Source organism: Desmodus rotundus, chromosome 8 (assembly GCF_022682495.2).
Source record: "Desmodus rotundus isolate HL8 chromosome 8, HLdesRot8A.1, whole genome shotgun sequence".
In the NCBI taxonomy this organism is placed as follows: domain Eukaryota; kingdom Metazoa; phylum Chordata; class Mammalia; order Chiroptera; family Phyllostomidae; genus Desmodus; species Desmodus rotundus.
Genome location: NC_071394.1, coordinates 47,096,459 through 47,121,738, shown reverse-complemented (window position 1 = coordinate 47,121,738; position 25,280 = coordinate 47,096,459). Strand labels below are relative to the sequence as shown.

The window sequence follows — 25,280 nt, the reverse complement described above, 5'->3', positions numbered from 1 at the left end:
GTTTTTTGTTTTTGCAATGATTGCATTAAAAAATCTTGTGATGCTGAAATTTAGAAGGCTAAATAAAACATTAGAGGAAATTTAAGAATGTTAGGCCTGGCTTTGCTTTAGAGATGAACTGCCCAAGGGGTGAGAAAGAGATCCTCGCCTATTTATTGTGTTCAGGGGAAGATACTTGATTTCAGGGTCTTGGTTCCTGAAATGAAGTGGTGCAATAATTGCTCATGACCACCAGGTGTCAGCTGTGCTATGTGTTGCCATAAGCACAAGCACCCTCAGAAGGAGGATGGCAGGACTGAAGGGAGTGCCTCAGGCCTTGGGAGAGTCACTGGGCTGCTTGCTTCTGCTTCAGAGAAGGCTGAGGACCTAATTGTGCAGGCATCCCTAACTCTTAAACCCAGAAGGTATAGCAATATTAAGAATTACAGGAAGTGTCAATGTAAGAAACATTCAAACCTATAGAAAATTTTTGTGAGTTTATTTGAGCTAAACTGACAATTGTCAGGGAGCAAAATCTCAACGGATTGAGAAATTCTCCAGAGAATGGCATTTTACCACCTTATTTTATACATTACAATCAAAGAAGAGACATAAATAAGGGGGTTACAAGAAATCCATTGGCTATAGATTAGGGAGGCAGGAGAAACAAACTGGGTGGGGGGTGGGGTATGGAGAACCTCTGGGATTGGATAAAAATAAACTGACAGATATTTTTACACAGGTGAGTACAGGATATGTTTTGAGGGGTCTGGAGAGAGGAAATTTGACATTCCAAAGGTATGTTATCATGGATTTAAAGACACAACAGACAGATTCAGTTAAGATAAAGATTGACGTTTGTTAGGGAAAAATACTGGCCTAGGACATGACTAATCACTATAAACCTCTTTTAGTTAGAGAGTTTTAATTTGAGACCATCCTATGTGGTTACTTTAGTCTCCAAGTTTGTAAGGCTGCCACACAGGCCTCCCCTGAACTTGTCAGGTTTAGTATGTACCCTTTTCTTCCACAGAAATATGCTGTTAATAGCAAGGAGTTAGAGTTGTAAAAGGAATACAAAGAAAAATGCCAACTATTAAGAATCATCAGAATTGATCCCAAGGAAAGCTGTATTTGGGAAGAGTTGGAGCAACCGACAATCCTAATTTAAGTTGAAACAAAGTTAATGAGTCATTGGATCGGTGGGTAGGGGTTAGTTTTACACCAACCTTTCAGGTATTTTACCTCCTTAACCTTTCGGTGACACAAAGTGTCCCGTTTTCAAGGTTTAAACTGAGTTTTGACCCTACCCCATGTTTGAAGTACTCACTTTCTTAGTTTCTTCATCTATAAAATAGGGCTACCACTTTAAAGTTTTTATGAGAACTTACCTTTATAAGAAGATTCTTGTAGGAGGGTCACTTGAGCAAACGATTGTAAAGGTCTTAGCACAGAACTTGCCACAAAATGCTGAATATATTTTAGCTATATATATTTTTCAAAGTCATTAGTGGGCCATGGCTGGGTGGCAGTTTGTTGGAGCATTGTCCTGATATACCAAGTTTGCAGGTTCAGCCCCTGGTCAGGGCAAATACAAGAATCAACCAATGAATGCATAAATAATTGTATATGGTATATGGAATGTGGGCCCTTCCCAACCTGCAACTCCTCATCCAACCCTGTGGGAATATAGTGAGGGCCATCTGTCAGCAGACTGTAAGATCTTGGGAGCCTGGCCAACGCCTAGGTCAGGGGAGAAACTCTGTGTACATATGAGCCTGGACTGCAAACACCTGCAGAGAAACAACTTGCATTTTGATCTCAGAGCTAGCAGGAGCATGTCCACCCCCCCACACACACACCATGCCCTGTTTGCTTTGTTTCCTGTACTCTATATAACCTTGTACTGGGAAAGTTGGGGTTGCAGGAACTTGACTGGCTGGCCTCCCCTCCCCAGCCACGGCAGTAATTTTACCGGCTGGCTGCCCCCAGTGTGGCTTGTCTGCAAGCCAGATGGGACTTGGCAGAAAACTTCACCAGCTGGCGGGCAGCCACCAGTGTGGTGGTAAACTTCACCGCTGGTCTTTCACAGCCACTCCTTAGGGTTAATTTCCCTGGAATTGATGAACAGTATGCTGAGGTTTTTTTCAGACCTCCCTAGGCTTTTTGCATAACAAAGTGGAACAACAAATCAATGTTTCTCTCTCTCAAATCAGTAAGTTAAGAAAAAAGAATAAAATAAGCCATTATGCTAATGTCTTTGATATGCTTTTTAAAAAGTTGGTGTTTCTCTAGTCAAGAATTATTTAGTTCTGATGGGTGCTAAGATATATAAAAGAAATATAATTTCAACATTTATTCCTGTGACCTTTTAAAAAGGTAAAGATGACTAATATTTGGAGTCCTGCCTGGTGCCAAAATTATGCTAGGTGCCATATATATACATACATACACACACACACATGCCTAAATATATATATATATACTGTCCTAGTCCTCACAATAAGCCCCTCAGATGGGTAATAGTATCTGTAATACAGTTCAAGGATACTGAGACTCATGGGAGCCAAGAAAGAAACACTTTTACTTCCGTATCTGTACAGGCATACCTCATTTTATTATGCTTCAAGGATACATTTTATACTAGTTGAAGGTTTGTCTATCAGTGCCATTTTTCCAACAGTCTCAGATGATGGGTTAGCCTTTTTTAGCAGTAAGGTATTTTCCAAGTAAGGTAAGTACAGTGTTTTCTTTTTTAAAGACATAATACTACTACACACTTCATAGACTAAAGTATAGCATAAATGAAACTGTTACATGCACTGGGAAGCCAAAAACTTTTTGTAACCCTCTTTATTATAATTCATAGTATATTGGTACTCTGAACCTGAACCTGCAATATCTTCTGTGTTTTTCATCCTGACAGATAGCCACGAGTTTTATTTATATGCTGTATGCAGATCTACCTTGAAAACATAAAAAGACTTGATATTCCTTATTTATTGAGGCTAAATGGAATTTTGTAACTGCCAAGGGTAGCCTAGTAAATCAAAGTTATTTTAACCCAGAGTAGGATACTTTTTCCATACAGGATATACATATTATACTGTGTGTAATATGCACTTTTTTGCCCAAATTTTTTAGGGAAAATAAGGATGCACATTATTACATGGGTAGTACTAATTCCATATCTATATAAATGTTTTTAATTCTTTTATTAAAAGTGTAACTCTAGAAAGCAATAACTTTATCTGTTATTATGAGTTAAAAGTGTAACTCCATGTGTTACAAGTGTAACTCGCTTATGCATGAAAAGTGTAACTGTAGAAAGCAATAACAATATCCGTATGCAAAATAGTACCCTGGAATATGATAATTGGTTTTGTTTCTAAATATAAATAAGTAAATAATTGAATTAAGAAATTAAAAAGAAGATTTTTCCTGAAAGTTTGGGCCAAAACCGTGGGTGTGCATGACACACAGCAAAACACGGTAATATGAACATGTGCCAGATATTTTATTTAACTTGTTAATTAACTAGGGAACCAGTAATATTACAGTGGCGTCGAAGGAGAATTTAAAGTGTCACACAAAAATATGAAAAGAATGCTGAACTGAATCTGGGTCTGTCCAGGACAATAATTAATTGCATTCCATTGGACACAACTAATTTATATTTCTATGAACAAGAATAATTGACATTATTTTTTATTTTTAACTTTTAAAAATTTACAGGATTGTAAGACAAAATAATAAAAAGCAGCTAATCCCTGCTTTTTAATCCCTGCAACCACTTGATAAAGCATTTCACTGATTTTTTTGGTCCATTTCAAGGTGTTTCATAATTTTTCCGTACAAATATCTTACTTTCCAATGATTTACATGATAAATTTTTAAGAAAATAATTCCAAGTTACAAACAATTTATGACTAGAAAGTTTTTGAAAACTAAATAACAACATTCTAAGAGAGATACTTGGTATACTTGATGGTTTAAAGTAGATCTGTTCAGGGCTGGCTGATGTGGCTTAGTGAATTGAGTGCCAGCTTGCAAACTGAAAGGTCGCTTGTTTGATTCCCAGGAAGGAGACATGCCTGGGTGGCAGGCCAGATCCTCCAATGTATCTCTGTTTCTTTTATATATATATATATATATTTTTTTTTAATTTTATTGAATTTATTGGGGTGAAATTGGTTAAACAAAGTATACAGGTTTCAGGGTTACAATTCTGTAATACATCACATAATATTGTATTATGTGTTCACCACTCTAAGTTACATCTCCTTCCACTACCATTTATCCCCCCTTTACCCTCCTTTACCTCCTTCTCACACCTCTCCCCTTTTTATTTATTTTATTGTTCAAGTACTTCCATTTTTAAAGAAGCATTTGAGAATACTTGTATAATAATGTCATCCTGTGGCTCTATAGGGTCATTACAGTCTCAGCTTTTTTTCCCCCCAATAAATAGTTTTTATTTTTATTTTTTTAAGTATATTTATTGATTATGCTATTAGAGTTGTCCCATTTCCCCCCCTTCACTCCACTCCATCCTGCCCACCCCCTCCTTCCCAAATTCCCCCCCCTATAGTTCATGTCCATGGGTCATACTTATAAGTTCTTTGGCTTCTACATTTCCTACACTATTCTTACCCTCCCCCTGTCTATTTTCCACCTATCATTTATGCTATTTATTCTCTGTACCTTTCCCCCCTCTCTCCCCCTCCCACTCCCCTATTGATAACCTTCCATGTGATCTCCATTTCTGTGGTTCTGTTCCTGTTCTACTTGTTTGCTTAGTTTGCTTTTGTTTTTGTTTTAGCTGCGGTTGTTAATAACTATGAGTTTGCTGTCATTTTTACTGTTCCTATTTTTTATCTTCTTTTTCTTAGATAAGTCCCTTTAACATTTCATATAATAAGGGCTTGATAATGATGAACTCCTTTCACTTGACCTTATCTGAGAAGCACTTTATCTGCCCTTCCATTCTAAATGATAGCTTTGCTGGATACAGTAATCTTAGATGTAGGCTCTTGCCTTTCATGACTTTGAATACTTCTTGCCAGTCCCTTCTTGCCTGTAAGGTCTCCTTTGAGAAATCAGCTGACAGTCTAATGGGAACTCCTTTGGAGGTAACTATGTCCTTATCTCTTGCTGCTTCTAAGATTCTCTCCTTCTGCTTAATCTTAGGTAATGTAATTATGATGTGCCTTGGTGTGTTCCTCCTTGGGTCCAGCTTCTTCGGGACTCTCTGAGCTTCCTGGACTTCCTGAAGTCTATTTCCTTTGCCAGACTGGGGAAGTTCTCCTTCATTATTTGTTCAAATAAGTTTTCAATTTTTTGTTCTTCCTCTTCTCCTTCTGGCACCCCTATAATTCGGATGTTGGAATGTTTCAAGATGTCCTGGAGGTTCCTAAGCCTCTCCTCATTTTTCTGAATTCTTGTTTCTTCCTTCTTTTCTGGTTGGATGTTTCTTTTTTCCTTCTGGTCCACACCATTGATTTGAGTCCCAGTTTCCTTTGCCTCACTATTGGTTCCCTGTACATTTTCCTTTGTCTCTCTTAGCATAGCCTTCATTTTTTCATCTAATTTTCGAGCAAATTCAACCAATTCTGTGAGTGTCCTAATTACCAGTGTTTTGAACTGTGCATCTGATAGGTTGGCTGTCTGTTCGCTGCTTAGTTGAATTATTTCTGGAGCTTTGAAGTGTTCTGTCATTTGGGCCTTTTTTTTTTTTTGTCTTGAAGCATCTGTTACTTAAAGAGGCAGAGCCTTGGGTGTTCCCTGGGGCGGGGTAATGCTGGTCACTGCACCGTGATGCTGTACGTGGGGGAGGGGCCGAGAGGGAGCAAAGGCGCCCGCTACGTGCTCCACCAGATTTTAGCCACTCCCTCCGCTACCCACAATCAAATTGGGCCCCTCTGGTGCTGATTCCCGAGTGGGTGGGCTTGTGCATGCTCTAGGCCCCTGTGGGTCTCTCCAACGACCTCTCCTGTGAGGCTGGGAGTTTCTCCTGCTGCTGCCCCAACCCCCACGGGCATTTTTAATCAGAGGTTTGAGGTTTTATTTCCCCAGGCTGGAGCCCTGGGTTGTGCGGTCTGCTTCGCTCCCTCGCAGTTCGTCAGGGTTATCTATACACGAATGTGGGGCCCCGTTCTCCGCCCCCACCACTCTGAGTCAGGCCCTCTCGGTTTATCTGTGTGCGAATGTGGGTCCGCAGGGTCTGCTAGTGGTCAGACTGCCTGCCACATTGGTACCACACTCCGCCAGTCTCGTCCTGCCAGGGCAACGGGAGTTCTCTCTGCCTCGGCTGCCCGTCTCCACCCCTCCTACTGGTCTGGATGAATGTTTCTTTTTTATCCATTTGGTGTCGGACTTCCTTGGTTCGATTTTCTGTCAGTTCTGGTTGTGCGAGGAGGCACATTGTATCTACCTATGCCTCCATCTTCGTTCTCTCCAGCTTGGATTTTCTATACTTTATCAATTGAGACATGCTAACGTTTAATAGGAGAATTCAATCCATTTACATTTATTTTAATTACTGGTAGCTTGGGGCTTACCAATGACATCTTATTGCATTCTGGCTATTTTGTAGGTCCTTTCTTACTATTTTGCTTCTTCCATTGGACTTGATGATTTTCCACAGTTGTACGCTTTGATTCCTTTCTTTTTATTCTGTGTGTATTTACTGCAGGTTTTCCCTTTGTGTTACCTGAGCTTACATCTTACACTCTATTAGTCTATTTTAAGCTAATTACCACTTTGACTATATACACTACTATTTCCTTTTACTCTCCTCCATTTTATGTTTTTGATATCACAATTTACATTTTTTGTGTTCATTGACAAATTGTTATAGCTATTTTAATACTTTTGTTCTTTAGCCATTATAATAGAGTTAAATGGTTAATACACCATCAAGTTATGGCATGAAGTATTCTGTATCTGACTATAAACTTACCTAGTGCGTTGAATGTTTTCATGTTACTACTTAGTGTACTTAAATTTCAACTTAAATAAATTGAATTTCTTGGGAGGCAGGTTTACTTGTGATAAGTTCTCTCATCTTTTGTTTGTTTGGAAAATTCTTTATATTGCTTTCATTTCTGAAGAACAACTTTGCTGGGTAAAGTATTCATAGTTGGTAGTTTTTATTTTCTTCAATTGCTTTTAATGTACAAACCCATCTTCTCCTGGCCTTTAAGATTTCTATTGAGATAGCCTTATGACAGTTCCTTTGTAAAGAAGAAATATTTTTTCATCACTTTAAAAATTTCTCTTTGTCTTTGATTTTAGTCTGTTTTATCATGATGTGTTTTGGAGAAGATTGTTTAGGATAGAAATTTGGGGGTGACCAGTTAGTTTCATGAATGTGGATTGTCCAAATTTCCCCCTAGGTTTTGGAAGTTTTCAATCATTGTTTTTAAAATAAGCTTTCTAACCCCTTCTCCCTCCCTTTTCATTCTGGGACTCCAGTAGTGTATATATTTCTTAATGCTATTTTGTATGTCCCATAGGTTTTCTTCATTCTTTTTTTTAAAATGACATCTCTTCATGCTCAAGTTCAATGATTCTTTTTGCTCTTTCACCAAGTCTGCTGTTGAAATTCTCCCATACGTTTTGTTGTGCAGCTGCAACATTTCTTTTGATTTTTTTTGTTTTCTATCATTTCGTTGAACTTCTCATTTTATTCTTGTATTGATTTCTTGATTTTATTAATTTGTTTATCTATGTTCTTTTGCAGTTCTCTGAGCATCTTTAGAACAATCATTTAAAATTCTTTCTCAGGCAATTCTTATATCTTGATTACGTTAGAGTTAGTTAGTGGGAGTTTACTGTTATCTTGGTAAAGTCATGCTTCCCTGTTCTTCATGATTCCTGTAGTCTTGCATAAGTATCTGTGTTTTTGAAGAAGCAGTCCCCTCTTCCAGACTTTATGAACTGACTTTATTAAGGAAAGATGTTTGTCCATGGGTAGGGGAAAGATGAAGCATGTTGTGATTTCAGGTCTAGCGGTACAGGGTGCCAATTTTTGGTGTGTATTGACCTGAGTCTGGTGGGCCATAAGGACTCATTGGCTCAGGCTACTGGGGCTCAGGATGCTGGGCCCCAACATCAAGAGCATTGTAGGGGGTCTGCAGAGGCTTCAAGGGCTGTTAGCATATCCAGTAGTGACTCTAGATTTAGTGCCTAAAGATCATGCAGCTGTGGTGGTTGGAGCTTGTGGTGGGCACACATTTGGCTATGGTGGCAGCTGTAAGTGCCTATGTAGTGGCAGGGACTGGTTGCAAGCACACACCCAGTGATGAGGTCCAGGCAACCAGCAAGGATCAGGGTCAACTTCGGGTGCACAGGCAGGTAGGAGCAGGGGCCTTGGGAGTTAGCATACACTAACATGGCTGTTGAGTCTGACCATGGGTACACAGCAATGCAGGACAGCATGAGGAGTCAGGCTGGGAGCATGCAGGTGTACAGCTGGAGTGGCTTACAGAAAGTGGTTGAGGCCAATGACAAGAGATGCAGCTGGGTTCCATCCCACAAACAGCAGTGGTGTTCTATCTGTTGGGGTGCACCCCAGTGGCTGCAGGGTCTTCTCACAGTTGTGTGTGCAGCCATGGAGATCAGTGATGAAGGTTGGGTTGGTAACATTCAGGTGCACATTTGGTTGGTGAACTTACAGGTGAGCCAAGTGGTGCAAGCCAATGAGTGGAGATAGGGCTGAATTTGGGCCTATAAGTATCTGTGGGGAACTTGGCTGTTAGTGTGTCTTTCCATGGCTACCTGATCTCACCATGGGCGCATACATGGCAGTAGAGGCTGGCGATGTGTCAGGCAGTCAGAGAGCAAGTACACAGCTGGATGTACTGGCCCTGAGGAACACAATGGTGAGAGTTATCTTCAGGAGTCTAGGCTGTCATCTTGTACTTGCACAGCCTCGGAGACCTGGGCATGAGCTGCTGGTGTTGATCCCAGCTTTCAGCTGGGACATGGGGATCCTATGGCTGGTGACTTTGAGTGTGATCACCTATATGGTAAGAACTGGTGAAATTTGCAGTAGGCCTGTGGCAACTGTGCTAACTATTGGTTTTTTCAGTGGTGTAGGCTGCTGGGGGTATTCTGCATCCACATCACTTGGAACCATGGTTGTTCCTGCTGTATGGTTTACACAGAGAATTGCTGCACTTCTTCATTGTCCCTAGCGATCTCTATATGACTCAGCTTTGCCAGTCTCTGTGTGGGATGAAACTGAAGTTTATGCAGTGTTCTAAAAGGCTGGGGAAGCTGTTTGCTCACCCAACTTTCCCATTCCCGGTGAGGGAAACTTTTTTTAGCTGGGAGTTCCCTTGGTGCTGAGCTGGGCTGGTCTGAATAATGAAATGATGTAGGGCAAATGAAGCTGTTCTTCTTTCCTTTTTTTGTGTGGTTATTCTCAGTTATTTTGTTCCAGTTTCTTGCTGAAATTTCTTAAGTGTGCTTCTGAGCTCTCCCAGAGCTGTTTTTGCTCCTGGATATTTAATTATGTAATTGTTGATCTTTGTTGGGGGGATAAAGACTGAAGTCTCCTACATCTGGGGCCCCCAAACCCCTGGCTACAGTCCTGTACCAGTCTGTGGCCTGATAGGATCCAGGCTGTGATTGAAGCTTGCCTGAACTCTGCCCCCTGTCTCCTCTCCCCACCCCCTCCAGAGCTGGCACGGGAGTGAAGCTTACCAGTGTGGCCACCCCTCCTTCTTTCCCCCCTTCCCTGCCCTGTCTTCCAGGAAACAGGCCCCTGGTGCCAAAAAGGTTGGGGACAGCTGCCCTATACACCACTTCAATGATGTCACTCTTGTAAGACTAATACTGATAACTGGTTGGGGTCTACAGGCTACTGTCTAAATAAACTGCCTAAAACTCAGATGAATCAACATAACCAGGTAAGTTGAAATAGGATGTTACATTCATTGAGAAACATGACTTGTGCCTCACAGGAATTCATTATATTATGATAATAATGGTTACTGAGAAATAAGTGACATTAAATGCTATATATTCAATAGTTACTCATGTAGAAGTCTTTTTTACAGGACATATGTTTTTATTTCTCTAATGTAAATACCTGGGAGTGAAATTGCTAGGTCATATGGTAATTATTTGTTTACCTATATCAGAAATTGTTAACTCTTTTCACAAGTAGCTGTACCACTTCACATGTCTACCAGCAATGTCTGAGAATTCCAGCTGTTCTGTATTCTTGTCTGCACTTAGTGTTACCAGTCTCTTAAATTTTAGCCATTGTAGTGTGTGTTTAGTGATATCTCTTTGTAGTTTTAATTTTCATTTTCCTAATGATTATTGATGTTTGCTGTTAATATGTTTTGTTTTTCTGCAGTATAGTGTCTTTTCAAATCTTGTTTTCTATTGGATATTTGCAGACCTGGGGTGGTAAGAGTTTTTATATATTTTGGGCACAGTGTATTCAGTTGTCTGAGTTATACATATTTTTCTCCCAGTCTGTAGTTTGCCTTTCAATTGCCTTAATAGTGAGACTTCCACTAAACAAAATATTTTAATTTTGGTAAAGTTCAATTTATTTTCTTATGATTTATGTCAGAGGTCCCCAATCTTTTTGGCACCAGGGACCAGTTTCGTGGAAGACAATTTTTTCATGAATGGGTGAAGGAAGATAGCTTTATAGCCTGACACCAGATGCAGCTTATTGTCACTTGCCACTCAGGGACAGGGTTTTAATATGAGTCTGCAAGCAATTGGTTTATTATGGTCTCTGTGCAGTCAATCCTCTCTGCTAATGATAATATGTATTTGCAGCCACTCCCCAGTGCTAGCATTACTGCCTCGGCTTCACCGTAGATCGTCAGGCATTAGATTTTCATAAGGAGTGTGCAGCCTAGATCCCTTGCATGTACAGTTCACAGTAGGGTTTGGTGCTCCTATGAGAATTTAATGCCACTGCTGAGCTGACAGGAAGCAGAGCTCAGGTGGTAATGTGAGTGATGGGGAGTGGCTGTAAATATAGATGAAGCTTTGCTTGCTCACCCACTGCTCACCTCCTGCCTGGTTCCTAACAGGCCACAGACTGATAGGAACCAGTCCTATCAGTCTGGTCCATGGCCTGGGTATTGGGGGCTTCCTGATTTATGTCTTTCAGATCCTATTGAAGAAATCTCCATCTAACTAAATGACAAAATTTTCTCCTATGTTTTATTTTAAGAATTTTATGTTTTTAGTTCTCACATTGTGTCTATTTGACCCATTTAAAGTTATTTAGCATATATGGTAGGAGGTAAAGGCTGAGGTTCATTTGCTTTCATATGGATAGCCAATTATTCCATCACTCTGTTGAAAAAACTGTTCTTTTCCCATTTAAATATTTTTAATTGAAAAGGATAGTCTTTTGTTGAAAATCCATCAACCATATATGTGTGGGAGGATTTCTACACACTGTATTTTATTTCATTAATCTGTGTGTCTATCTGAATGCCAAAATTCACTATCTTGATTACTGTAGCTTCCAGATAGTGTAAATTTTTCCAACTTTGTTCTTTTTCAAAATTGCTTTAGTGAGTCTGTGGTCTTTGCTTACCTTTTCTTCAAACTCTGTTCAACCAGCTGGTGGACACCAAAGTCCTGAGTGCCTAGCTTGAATTTTCCCTTATTGCTGAATACATAGCCAGTGAAGTAGCCCTAGGCCTCCCATTCATGGTGAAAACAGAGACCATAGAACAATCCAGGAGGCAAGTCAGTTTAGTGCTGAGAGGCAGTGTGCAGAAGAGTGACACAGAGCTCCATACACAGTGACCCTGCTCACTTGTAAAGCACTTCATCATTGTTTTGGACTCTCAGCTTGTCATTTTGCTACTCTCGGAGACAGAAAGCAAAAAGGAAGGGTTTTCTGGCATTAGTGGAGAAACACTTTTATTCCATTAGTTCTATATCTCCTACTAGTAGGAAGAGATTTATTTTATGGTTACTTATGATTTCACACAATCAATCTTCTTTAAGCCATAGTAGCTGAGATTAAACACTCTCTGCTTATTGCCTTCCTTAGAATAAGATTTCCAGTGATTTAATCCCAAGTATTTGTGATTTACATTCTGCTAATAGCCACCAATATAAATTTCCTTATTGACACTGCTGTCATCCATTGGCTATATAACTAAGTCCTGGAGGCCGATCCCTTTCTTTCATGTTCCTTTTTATTGGTGTGTTTATAAGCTGCAATCATGCAGGTATGTAGACAGGAACAGGCACTATATCTATAATTTTGTATTTCATGAAATTAACTTTCATTCATGTAAACATTTTATTCTTTAAAATGTACAAAGGATATCTATATGTATGTAATGTATATGTAATTCTTCAGTGAGTTATTAGCCTAATTCATTCTTTCTCAACTTTTTTTTTTAGTATGGCCTTCTAATGAGAGAAATGAAATACTAAAGACTATTGTTTTCTTGGGAAGAGTTGTGTTTAGAAAAGCTATAAACCATTGTAGTATTTAAGTTTTTTGCCTTCCAAGATCCAATTTGCTTTGTTGGGAGGGATGTTGCCTCTGTTGAGAAAGCATGGTCTAATTGATAGAAAAAAGATAATCCTATAACAATTGCAATGATAGTAACTTTCCTTTGTTAAATGACTCTTATGTACCAGACCCTGTACTACATGCTTAACAAGTTTTATCTGATATAGCTCTCATGAAAAAAACATACAAGTATACAATTTCCATTTTGTGAATGAAGAAATTGAGATCAAGAGGTTGTTACCTTATCTAATACCAAATTTCAAAGTGCATATCACAAGATGGTTCTGTGTAGATCTCAGAGATTTTTTTCTACTACTCTCCACTCCTCACAACAATCCTATTCAAATTAATTGAAAAGTCATGACATTCTGTAGCCAGAGATACATATTTATTTTGGCCCTTAAAGTCCCAACACATTGGCTCCCAGAGATGGTTCTGTTCTTCCTAGTTGGCATTGCTTGTAGGTCATCAGAAGTTTTTTTGGTCTGAGTCGCTTATAGTTTATTGGGAAGAACAGTTGGCAAATGATTATAAGGAACTCTGGAAAGATAAAAGGATAATTCCAGGGAGTATTTTTTATAACCACAAAGTAAAAATATTATTTTGTTTTAGAAGAATTCAGATTTAATTTTTCTATATCCTGATATTCTAAAGACCTCTTTATACACAACATTTAAAATTATACCTATTTTTCATTTATATATATGCCTAATTGAAAAAGGTAAAAGTAACATGGCAAATAGTAAAAATCACATAAGATAGGCAAATATAAAATAAAAAGGTAAACTTTTCTCAGTTCCAATTTTTATACTGAGAGATACCTTCAGTTTTTTCCTTAAATTTTAAATGTATATATTAACACATATACATATATATATCTGGATATACTTTTTATTTACAAAATTGAGATTACAGTATCCAAATTGTGTCATATTTTGCTTTAGTCCTTCTTTAAAAATTGTTGCATTGTGTAGCATTTCACTGTTTCATAATTTCTTTGACTCATTCTGTATTAAATGATATTTATTATTACAAGGAGTCTGTTGAAGACTATCCTTAGTACACATAATTTGGCATCTTTGTGAATATATTTGTACAGTAAATAATAGCAATAAGACTTAAGTCAAAGGGTATGTGCACTGTAAATTTTCCTAAATATTGCCAAATTTCTCCTCAAAAAGGATGCAGGAAACTACACTGATGTCAGACAGTGTGTGAGAAGACCCACTCTCACAGCACTAGATACTCTAAAGCTAAAGATTTTGCCAGTCTCATAGATGGAAAACAATGTCTTATTTTAATTTGCCTCCCTTTAATTATTAAGAGAGGCTGTCCATGTTTTTATTTCTTTGCTACTTGTGTGTTTTTAAACAAATGAATTGCTTAGACATATTCTTGTCCAATTTTCTATTGTGAAATACATGTTTAGTTTTGTTTTATTGATTGTATGAGCTGTTTGCAAATGAAACAAATCATTCCTTTTTCATTTATGTGACTTTTTTTCAACTTTACCATTTCAGTTATGGCTTTTAGAAGTTTTCATTTATTTGATGTTTAAAACAATCAATTGTGTTGAGGTAAGATTTACATAAATTAAATGCACACATTTTAAGTTTATAGTCTGATGAGTTTTGACAATTGAGTTCACCTGAATAATCACTACTTTGATCAAGATATAAAATAATTCTATCATCCCAAATAGTTTCTTCAAGCTCTTTGCAAATAATTCCACCTGTGGCCCTAGGAAAGAACTCATTTGCTTTTTGTTACTACAAATAAGTTTGTCTCTCCTAGAGTTTATGTGGAATCATATAGTACATACTCTTTGTTATTGGGATTTCAATCAGCATAAATCTTGACATTCATCCATGTTTTATATATCAGTAGTGTATGCCTTCTGATTGCTGAGTTGTATTCATGTATATAGTACAATTTGCATATACAGTCCCTTTTTGTACTAGTTGTCCATGGCTGCTGTAAGAAATGACCACAGATGGAGTTGCTTGACAAAACAGGAATTTATTCTATCACAGATCTGGAGGCCAGAAGTCTAAAACTGGCAATGTCATGCTCTTTCTAAAGGCTCCAGGGGAAGAACCTCCTTGTCTTCTCCTTGGCATTCTTTGACTTGGAGCTAGATATTTTCAGTCTCACTTCTGTCTGTCTTTCTCTATATCTCTTTTCCTTTTCTTATAAAGACACCAGTAATAAATGACTAAGCCAACCTTACTTAAGAGTAACTTCTTAATTAATTATGACTACAATGACCCTATTTCTAAATATGGTCACATTCACAGATATCAGAAGTAAGGATCTGAACATATCTTTTGGGGTTCATAGTGTCACCACAACAGCTCTCCCCTGGCCCTGAAAAATTCATGTCTTCCTGTGTGAGAAATGCATTTATCACATTCAACATTCCCCAAAGTCTTAACCATTCCAGCATCAACTTTAAGTACAAAATGTCATCTAAATATCATCATATCAAAAAGTTTGAAATCTCAACTTTGATGTCATCTAAACCAGGTTTGGTTGAGACACTGGGTGTAATCTATCCTGGGCCAAAATTCCTCTCTATCCACTCACTTTCGAAAAGAGAAAACAAGTTATCTGCTTTCAAAATACAGTAGTAGGGCAAATGTAGAATAGATATTCCCATTCCAAAGTGAGGAATTAGAAGGAAAAAAATGAGTCAGATGTCCTTAGGCCTGAAACCCAACAGGACCAGATTTCACTAGATTTCAAGGCCTGAGAATAATCCTGTATGTGTTACTGCTTTGTTCTCTGGGCCCTGCTAGGTCGGCATCATCACTCTCTTGTCACCCCCAGGGTGATGACCTTGCTTTCTCAGCCCACCAGGGCAGTGACTCAACCGTCTTTGGCTCTCAAAGTCATTCTTCCTTCATTTAATCCCATCTTGGTCCTTTTATCTACTGGAATAAATTCTTGAAGACCTTGTTGGTCATCTGTGGATGTCATGGGGGTCCACATCACTAGACAAAAGACTTCCTGGATAACTCTCTCTCTACTCCTGGATTCTGCTGAGATGGTTGATTGGATCCATAATCACATGCCTATCTCTTTAGCAGATAGTTTTCCTGCCATGCCCTTGGTTTTGTTTCCACAATTTATCTGGATAGGTTGAAGTCTTTCCAAATCATGTGCTGGTTCCTTTCTGCTTAACAATCTCTTCCTCACTTTATCTCTTTCTTCTTGAATTTCACCATAAGCAGCAAGGAGAAATCAGGCCACACCTCCCACACTTTGCTTGGAGATCTCCACAGCTAAATATTCAAGTTCGTAAGCTCTGTTTCAACCACTGAATAACAGAGAACAATTCAGCCTAGTTTTTTGCCACTGCATAACAAGAATTGCCCTTAATCCAGTTTCCAATAACATCTTCCTCATTTTCATCACTTCCAATAATGAGTTTCTATTATGAATGGATGTTTAATTTTGCCAAATGCTTTTTCTGGCATCTATCAAGATGACCAATTACATTTCTCCTATTATGTTAAATATGATGAATCATACTGATTGATTTCCAAATATTAAAAAGGTTTGCATTTTGCGTTCCTGGGACAAACCTGAGGTTGTAGTTGACTTGATGTCCTAATATTTTGTTGAGAGTATTTTCACTTACATTCATGAGGGTTATTGTTCTGTATTTTTCTTATTGTACATTTGTCTGGTTTTGGTATCAGTAATTAATGCTTATCTCACATAATGAACTGAAAATTATTCCAAAGGGTTTGTGAAGGATTGGCATTTGCGTTTTAAAGGTTTGGTAGAAAATTTATCCGGGCCTGGAGTTATCAATGAAAAATCTTAACTATAAGTTTAATATTTTAGAAGATATGGGCTATTCATATCTTTTGGTTTATTTTGCATATTTTATGGTAATTTCAGTCTTTCATCAAACTATTTGTCAACTCCCTGCATCCTGTTATTCTCTAGTTCATATACTCTACTTGTTTCTTCTGCTTGTTCTCTTTCAAATTGGGACCTGGTGGGGAATGAATATTAAGAAGGTTTTTTAGAATTTTATCTACTCATCTTATTTTTCCCATTATGTTGATGAGTAGAGTCAGTTAGGTGCCCTGCAAATTCCTGAAATCTTCTGTCTCACTTTTCTCTTGGCTTCTATTTAAAGGGTATGGCACAAGAATATGTACCGTATTTGTTTAATTTCTACTGATATATTTTTGCCAGTTCTTTTTTTAAATAAATTTTTTCTTTTTTTTTCATTTTTCTGTTACCTGGCCTGATTTCACCAAAATCTTACATTAAGAATGTTGTGATCTTTCTTTCCTTCTTTCCATCCTCTCTCTTTTCTTTCTTTCTTTCTTTCTTTCTTTCTTTCTTTCTTTCTTTCTTTCTTTCTTTCGTTCGTTCGTTCGTTCGTTCTTTCTTTCTTTCTTTCTTTCTTTCTTTCTTTCTTTCTTTCTTTCTTTCTTTCTTTTCTTTCTTTCTTTCTTTCTTTCTTTCTTTCTTTCTTTCTTTCTTTCTATCTTTCTTTCTTTCTTTTTCTTTCTTCTGTCTTTCTTTCTTTCTTCTTTACCTTTTTTGTATGTTGGCCTTAGTATCTCATAAATTACAGGGTAATGGAGGACAAAGACATCATTTAAGTTTTTCATCTACTCCTTCCCATGACACTGGACACCTAGTAATGACTTAATGCCTATTGGCTATCAATTGATTGAAATGTGAGTTATAAACTAAAAGATGTATCTTGGTTTATGATCTTGAGATTCTACTCCAATTTTCTTACAATACTCACTTCCAAGGTTAAGGTTTTAATGATTTAGAGAGGTACAGAATCCTATGGTAAACAGACATCATATTTTATTATTTTCATTTTTATTTCTATTCCTCTACTTTTCATCCTTTTCTACCTTAGTTGTTGGAAAATGCAATTTCTTTCCCTATTGATTTGGCTGTCCTTGCACATTTAACAAGTATTGATTCTTCCTGAACTCTTTCACTGCATTTCTAAGACAGCCAGAAGCTTTATTTCATTTTATTCAAACCAGCATTAACATACCAGTTATTCTATAGAAAACAGCTGAATTTTCCCAGTTTGTAATTGTTGGGAACCGTCCTGTCTGGTTTCAGAATCTGTAAACCCCCATGGCTAAGGCTGAGTGAGAGACCTTGAGACCCTAAGCCACTAAGGAGACAAAGCACTTGCCTCTGTCCACTTTACTTCACCCTGCCTGGCCCCCAGTGCATGACTGGTTAGCCAACGATGGGTAAGATTCCTCAAGGGAGGGATGACCTAAGACAGGCATGGTCATGAGCGGGCCCTCAGGGAAAGAATTGGGGAGCTATGGAGAAAGGAAGTGATGGACCCTCACCCCTCGGCTTTGACATGGCCTGAGTCCTCATTCTGTCTGCAAGAAGTCTCCTAATCTCTTGGCCGCTTTACTTCCCCTGCCTGCCTTAAGCCTGAAACAATGCTGGAGGTGGGTGCAGCTCTGTGCTGGAAAGGGTGGGTTCCCTGGGGTGATCATGCCTAAGAAAGAATGCATACAATCCTGTGAAAACTGCTTTGCTAATACCCTCAATTTAAATGATAAAGTCCAAGCATGAAATGAGTTTGTTTCCCCAAAGTTTTATGGTCCTTTATCTATCTGACCCTGATTCAAAATAAGCCTTCAGAGTTCTTTGAATGTTATTATTTGATTACTACTGCCTGACAGTGATTGATGAGCTTTCAATATATGCCCTGTATTCCTATGCAAATTAAGTGAATAAAATCCTGTCTAGGCAAGGGTCAGCATGCTCTCCTCTAGAGAGAGTGGCCAAGGCGCTCCTAGATGTTCTTCCCTTGAGAGAGTGGTCCTACCATCCCTTTTCCTCCACAGGTCTCAGTACTCTGTGTGAATTTGTCTTGTCTCAGCCCCAACACCACAGGCAGTGTTTGCTGGTGACCACGACCTCGATATGTAATTGCAAATTAACGACTTCTGTCATTGTTAAGGATAGCCTATCATCTTCCTTCAGTTTGCTAAAGGGATGTTTTTACTTGGTGATTGTTTACCCAGATGATTCTGTAATCTAATGTGGGTTTTTTTTTTTTACCATGTCTTGGAAAAATAAAGTAGAATTTTCTGTTTTAAAGTATATTTGAAGAACATACATTAATTTAACATATGTTTATTGTACCATATAAACAAAATTTAATTCTAGAATTTGATTATTATTTGAATGATCAAGATGTCAAATACACTTTGGTTCAAACACAAGAGGGAGCAAATTATAGTCTATAGAATAGAGTGTTATTTAAGTTCACAGTTCTGAATTTTATTGCTTTATATTCTTACTTCTATAATCTGTGTACATTCCCTAATTTCTCATTGCCCTATTTTCTTATGGATCAGCTATTGGTGTTTACCCTAAAGGAACCCTGGAAGTAATTTCTTACAACTGTCAATGTGCTATAATGTTTAATTAATCTCACTTATATTTACCAGGAACTATATATTGTCTAGCACTGTTTTCATTTGTTGCTGGATGATACAAGGTTTAACATTTTTTAACTCAGCTATTTCATCTATTAATTAAGGATACTTAAAACAATAAGTGAGTCATGGCTGGTGTAGCTCAGTAGATTGAGCATGGGCTGTGAACCAAAGGGTCACCAGTTTGATTCCCAGTGAGGGCACATGCCTGGATAGCAGTCCAGGTTGCCAGTAGGGGGTGTGTGAGAGGTAACCACACATTGATGTTTCTCTCCCTCTCTTTCTCTTTCCTGCCCCCTCTCTCTAAAAATAAATAAATAAAATCTTTAAGAACAAACAAACAATAAATGAATAAATTATACCAGGTGACTCTTCAAATGTCTTCTAACATATTCGATTCCAATTTTTATGCTTATGTAAATGATCAGGTATTTTACTTTAATTTGGAAAATAAATATGTAAACTCACAGGATCTTGAAAGGTATAATGCTGAATGCACATGTCACATCTAAGAATTTTGGTGATATTTTGTCAAAATGCTGGGAACTTAAGAGAATTTGTATTAGTGATTTCCATGAAATTCAGGATGACCAACTAACAATGACAGGATGATGGTGTCTTTCTAACCTTATTATTAAAGTTCTTTTAGGAAAAATTCACACACATATTGTAGGAGTAGTGATTTTATTGAGTATTTTAAAAAATAGTCTAAATTTGGGTTACAGATTTTCCCACAGGAAATGGAGGGAGTAAATTTTTTCTACCTTGAACTCTCCTAGCTGTATGATGACCTGCTGTTCTGAGTCTTCCATTTTTCCCCCTAGCTTAACTAGATTTATTTACTTACTTACTTATTTATATTATTTTAGTTGAACTTATTGGGGTGACATTGGTTTGCAAAACCATACAGGTTTCAAGTGTACAATTCAATAAAGCATCATCTGCACACTGCATCATGCACCCATTGCCCCAAGCAAAGTGTCTTTCAGTTCCCATTTTCCTTCCCTTTACATATTTTTTGATTAATCCCTGCAACTTCAGTCCCCCTCCCGCCTCCCTTTGGACAACTGTCATTATGTTCCATGTATTCATGTCTCTCTTTCTATTTTGTTCAACAGTTTATTTTTTTTCATTATGCTATGTGTTATTTATGCTTCTATAGGTAGTAACTGGAAAGTTTCCATAATCACCAGTGACTTGCCAAATGCAGGCACCAGCTCACAGGTTTATATTATACTGTATGGACAGCATAGAAGTTCAGCCCCCATATATCTTTATGGAACAGATGGAGCTCGATTTCAGAATGGCCAGGAAGATGTATTTAATGTAAGTAATAAAATCAAGTAAAATCTGATAAGTGATACAGTTAATACTTTGGAATGAATTAAGTCTATTAAAGTTGGCACTTTCTATTACAACTACATGTGTCCTGTAGATGATCAATCAAAAATAATTAATGGCAATTTTGCTCAATCAGCCCAAGCAGATTAAACACAAATAAAACTAGAACATAATAAACTGTAGCTAAAGAAAAATACTAGATAGCTAACATTTATTGTTTTTATACTTGTGGCTGTCAAGAACAAGGGCTTAAGCCTTCCTGGCTGAGGCCCTAACAGATAAGGCTCAAAATCAAGATCAAAAAGCGAAAAATAAAATTGTCAAATAAAAGGGCAAAAAAGTTGTCAAGTTATTCTGTCATAGCTGGACACATTGAGATCAAGAGCTAGGGAGAAACAGGTAGCAAATAGAAACAGGTAGAAAAGAAATAGGTAGCAAATAGGTAACAGCGAAGACCAATATCATGTTGTTAAACTAAAGTCTTAGTTTAAACTAAGTTTGTTACAGTCTTAGTTTAACAACATGAAAGATTAGCATGAAACACAAGACTTGAAATGAGTCAATCACTTTGCACTTTATATATACTTAAAAATGTCTGTTAAATGAATGACTAGATGCATAGAGGGATTGTCTTGAACTGGTGAGAGAAAGAATAAAATCACAATCAGAAAAGGGTGTGCTTCAGTATCTTAAATCCTTATAGGATACCTACTTCTGTGTGGTGTTTGGGTTACTACAGCCTGTGTGCTTAGCCTACCTATGTCACAGGAGAGGCTGAATCATTTGGACACAAACTAATAGTTTAGTTTGAACTACATTTCCCATATTTTCTATGAGTCAATATATAAAGAAACTCTATGTCGATGATCGCTACAAGTAAAAATAGAAAACGAACGCTTATTATTTTGCATGTGTAAGAGATAGTTTTAGAAGTGACTATACCAAAAAAGTCTTTGAGCTGTTTTTGTTGTTGTTTTGTGATTTTATTGTTTCAAATTTACTTTTAAATCAAAGTATTTCTTTACTTGTTGTCTAGGGTTAAATCTTCTGAATTCCGTAGTAAGAAAAGAGCACATTTAATCCCTCATTCTTAATTTTTTCTTTACAGGAAATCACATTCATATTTTTATGCTTCTTTTTTTCTGAGCACTGCTACCTAATTTTCAGCTTTCTGTTGTTTTGCTTACTCTTGATTGAGCCCTGGAATTGCTACATTTATATCTAATTTGAACAGGTGATGGCTTCATGAAGTTTAGTAATTTGTTGCTGATTTTTATCATAGTTTTTATTTGTTCTGATGAATTGTTTTCTTGTTAGGGTTCTCAGATAAACTTTTGCTTCCCTTCTCCTTCTCTTTTTCCTTATAGTTTCTTTTTAGAGATCTTTTCTTTGTTAATCATGTTGAAATTTACAAGACAAAAGTTACCATGTTAACTATTTTTTTGCATGTGTTCTCAAGTAGATTTATTGTAGTGACATTGGTTAATGGGGTCATATAGGTTTGAAGTGCATATTTCTATGATACATAATCTTTATATTGCATAGTGTGCCCACCACCCAAAGTCAGACCATCTTTCTTCACCATATATGTGGCCCCCTTCACCATTTATTACCCTCCTTCCCACTGGTAACCAGGACACTGTTGTCTGTCTCGTCTAGGAGTTTCAGTTTTATATCCTATATGTGAGTGAAATCATACAGTTCTTAGCTTTTTCTGACTGACTTATTAGCTTAGCATAGTATTTTTAAAGCCCATCCATGTTGTTGCAAATGGCAGTATTTCTTATGGCTGAGTCGTATTCCATTGTATATATGTATCGTATCTTCTTTATCCAATCCTCTATTGAAGGACACTTTGGTTGTCTCCATGTCTTGGCCACAGTGAATAATGCTGCAATGAACAGAGAGGTGCATAATTCTTTGTGAATAAATATTTTTGAGTTTTTCCAGTAGATACCCAGAAGAGGGATTTCTGGGTCATATTCTCCCCACCCCCCTCTCTCTCTCCACTCTCATGAATAAACATATCCTTGGGTAAGAACTTTTTAAAAAGAAAATTAACAACAACAACAAAACTTTGACTTTCTCCTCTTTCAACTTCTTTAAGGCAAAATTTTCATGCTGCTACCTCCACTTCTATGATAACTCTATTTTTAGTTTTTTGAGGAAGCACCATAGTGTTTTCTGTAACGCTTGTACTAGTTTACATTCCTATCAGCAGAGAATCACAGTATTGATTAACCATCACCACTATTTCCAGAGCATGTTAGTCACCCCAAAAGATCATTATGCAGTCAATTCCCAATTTTCTTTCCCCCAATCCCTATAAGGATTTGCCAATGCTGGATATTTTTTTTTTCTTTTTTAAAGATATTTTATTTATTTATTTTTAGAGAGAAGGGAAAGAGAAAGAGAGGGAGAGAAACATCAATGTGTGGTTGCCTCTCTTGTGAGGCATGGCCCACTGGGAATCTGGCCCACAACCCAGGCATGTGCCCTGGCTGGGAATTGAGGCAGTGACCCTTTGATTTGCAGGCCCACCCTCAATCCACTGAGCTACACCAGCTAGGGCTGGCTATCTCTTACAAATGGAGTCATATAATATGTTCCCATTTGTATTTGGCTTCTTTCTTTTAGCATAATGTTTTCAAGTTTCATCCATTTATAACATGTATCAGTAGTTTATTCTTTTTTAAGGTTGAATACTATTTCATTATATGGAAATATCACATTTTATTTATCCATTCATCCTTTGATGGACATTTGGGTTGTTTATCCCCTTTGGCTATTGTGAATAGTGCTGCTACAAACATTTGTGTATAAGCATGTTTTTTTTTTAACACCTTTTTTTCATTTCTTTTGAGTATATACCTAGAAATAGAGTTTTGGGGTCATATGTTAATTCTATGTTTAACTTTGGAGGAACCGCCAAACTGTTTTCCACAGTGGCTATACCATTTTACATTTCCACTAGCAGTGTTTGAGGGTTCTGTTTTTTCCTACATCCTCACCAACACTTGTTATTGGCAATTAAAAAAAAATCCTAGCCAAATCTTGTGGGTGTGAAGTGCTATCTCATTGTCATTTTTATTTGCATTTCCCTAATGATTAATGATATTGAGTATCCTTCATGTGTTTGTTTGCCATTTGTGTATTTTCCTTACCAAATGACTTATTCAAATCCTTGGGCTGTTTTTTTATTGAATTGTTTTTCTTTTTGTTGTTGAGTTGTAAGAGTTCTTTATGTGTTCTGAATGTGGTACCATTATTAGATATATGATTTGCAAATATTTTCTCCAATGCTGTGGGTTTTCTTTTCACTCTTTTGTCAGTATCCTTTGATACACAAGAATTTTGATTTTGATGAAGTCTAATTTATCTATTTTTTCTTTGGTTGCTTATGTTTTTAGTGTCATATCTAAGCAACCATTACCAAAAGCAAGGTCATGAGAATTTGTGTGTTCTTCTATGTTAGTTCTTTGACCCATTTTGAGTTAAATTTTGAACAATTGTTTGAGATAAAAATCTAGCTCCCTTTTTTGCTTGTGTATACCTATTAGTTCTAGCATTGTTTTTGAAGAGACTTTTCTTTTCCCATTAAATAATCTTACACCCTTTTCAAGAATCAACTGACCATAGGTGTACAGAGTTTATTTCTGATTCTCAATGTTGTTTCATTGACATATATGTCTATCTTTATGCCTATACCACACAGTTTTCACTACTGTAGATTTTTGTAATTAAAAAAATTTAGAAAATTGATTTTAGAGAGAGGAAGGGGAGAGAGAGACATAGGCAGACAAACACACATCAATTTGTTGTTCCACTTATTTACACATTTATTGGTTGCTTCTTGTATGTGCCCTGACTGGGGATTGAACCCACAACCTTGGCTATTGGAATGATGCTCTAACCAACTGAGCTACCTGGCTAGGGCTAGTATGTTTTAAAATCAGAAAGTGTGAGTCCTCCAACTTTGTTCTTATTTTTGGATATTGTTATGGCTATTTGTGACCCCTTGCAAATCCATATAAATTTTAGGATCAGCTTTTCCATATATGCAAGTTAGGCAGAAATTGGGGTTTTGATAGAATTACACAGAATCTGTAAATTACTTTGGATAGTATTGACATCTTATTAGTATTGTCTTCCAATTCATGATTATGATGTCTTCAGGTTTATTTAGGTCTTCTTTAATTTCTTTCAGCAATGTTTTGAAGGTTTTGTTGTACTATACCTCCTTGATTAATTTTATCCCTATGGATTTTATTCTTTTTGATACTATTGTAAATAGAATTTGTCTTAATTTCTTTTTTATATTGTTTATTACTAATGTATAGAAATACAACAGATTTTTGCATGCTGATCTAATATCCTATAACTTTACTGAGTTTATTTATTAGTTTTAATAGGGTTTTCTCTTTTTTTTTGTAAAACCTTTAGGAATTTTTATTTGTAAGATCATATTATCTGTGAATGTAGGCTTATTTCTTTCTTTCCAAGTTGTATGTTTTAAAATTTTCTTCTTGGCACATTGCTAACCCTGGAACTTCAAGTACAATGTTGAGTAGAAGTCATGAAAACTGACTTCCTTGTCTTGTTCCTGTCAGTCTTTCACCTTTGAGTACAATATTGCTTGTGGGTTTCTCATAAATGCCTTTTATTATGTTCAGGAAGTTCCCTCCTTCTATTCCAAGTTTATTGAGTGTCTTTATCAGTAAAGTGTGTTGGATTTTGTCAAAGGCTGTCTTCCTTTATTTTTTGGCATCAGTTGAGATGACAGTGTTTTTCTTTCCCTCTTCATTGTATTTTTGTGGTACATTACATTGATATTTGTATCACAAACCACTCTATTCCTGGGATAAATACCAGTTGGTCATAGTGTATAAACCTTTTAATACACTTCTGGGTATAGTTTGCCAGGTTTTTTTTTTAATTAAGATTTTTGCCTCTATAACTATAAGGGATACTTG

The 25,280-nt window shown here is 37.0% G+C and overlaps 1 protein-coding gene across 1 annotated transcript in view; it reads left to right on the top strand.

Moving 5' to 3' along the window:
* RP1 (RP1 axonemal microtubule associated) overlaps positions 1–25,280 on the top strand; it is a 293,397-nt gene that overhangs the window by 19,477 nt on the left and 248,640 nt on the right. Inside the window, exon 4 of the mRNA XM_024572510.3 lies at positions 20,129–20,292. Within this exon, the coding sequence (XP_024428278.3) occupies positions 20,129–20,292 (164 nt within the window). The remainder of the gene's footprint in view (positions 1–20,128; positions 20,293–25,280) is intronic.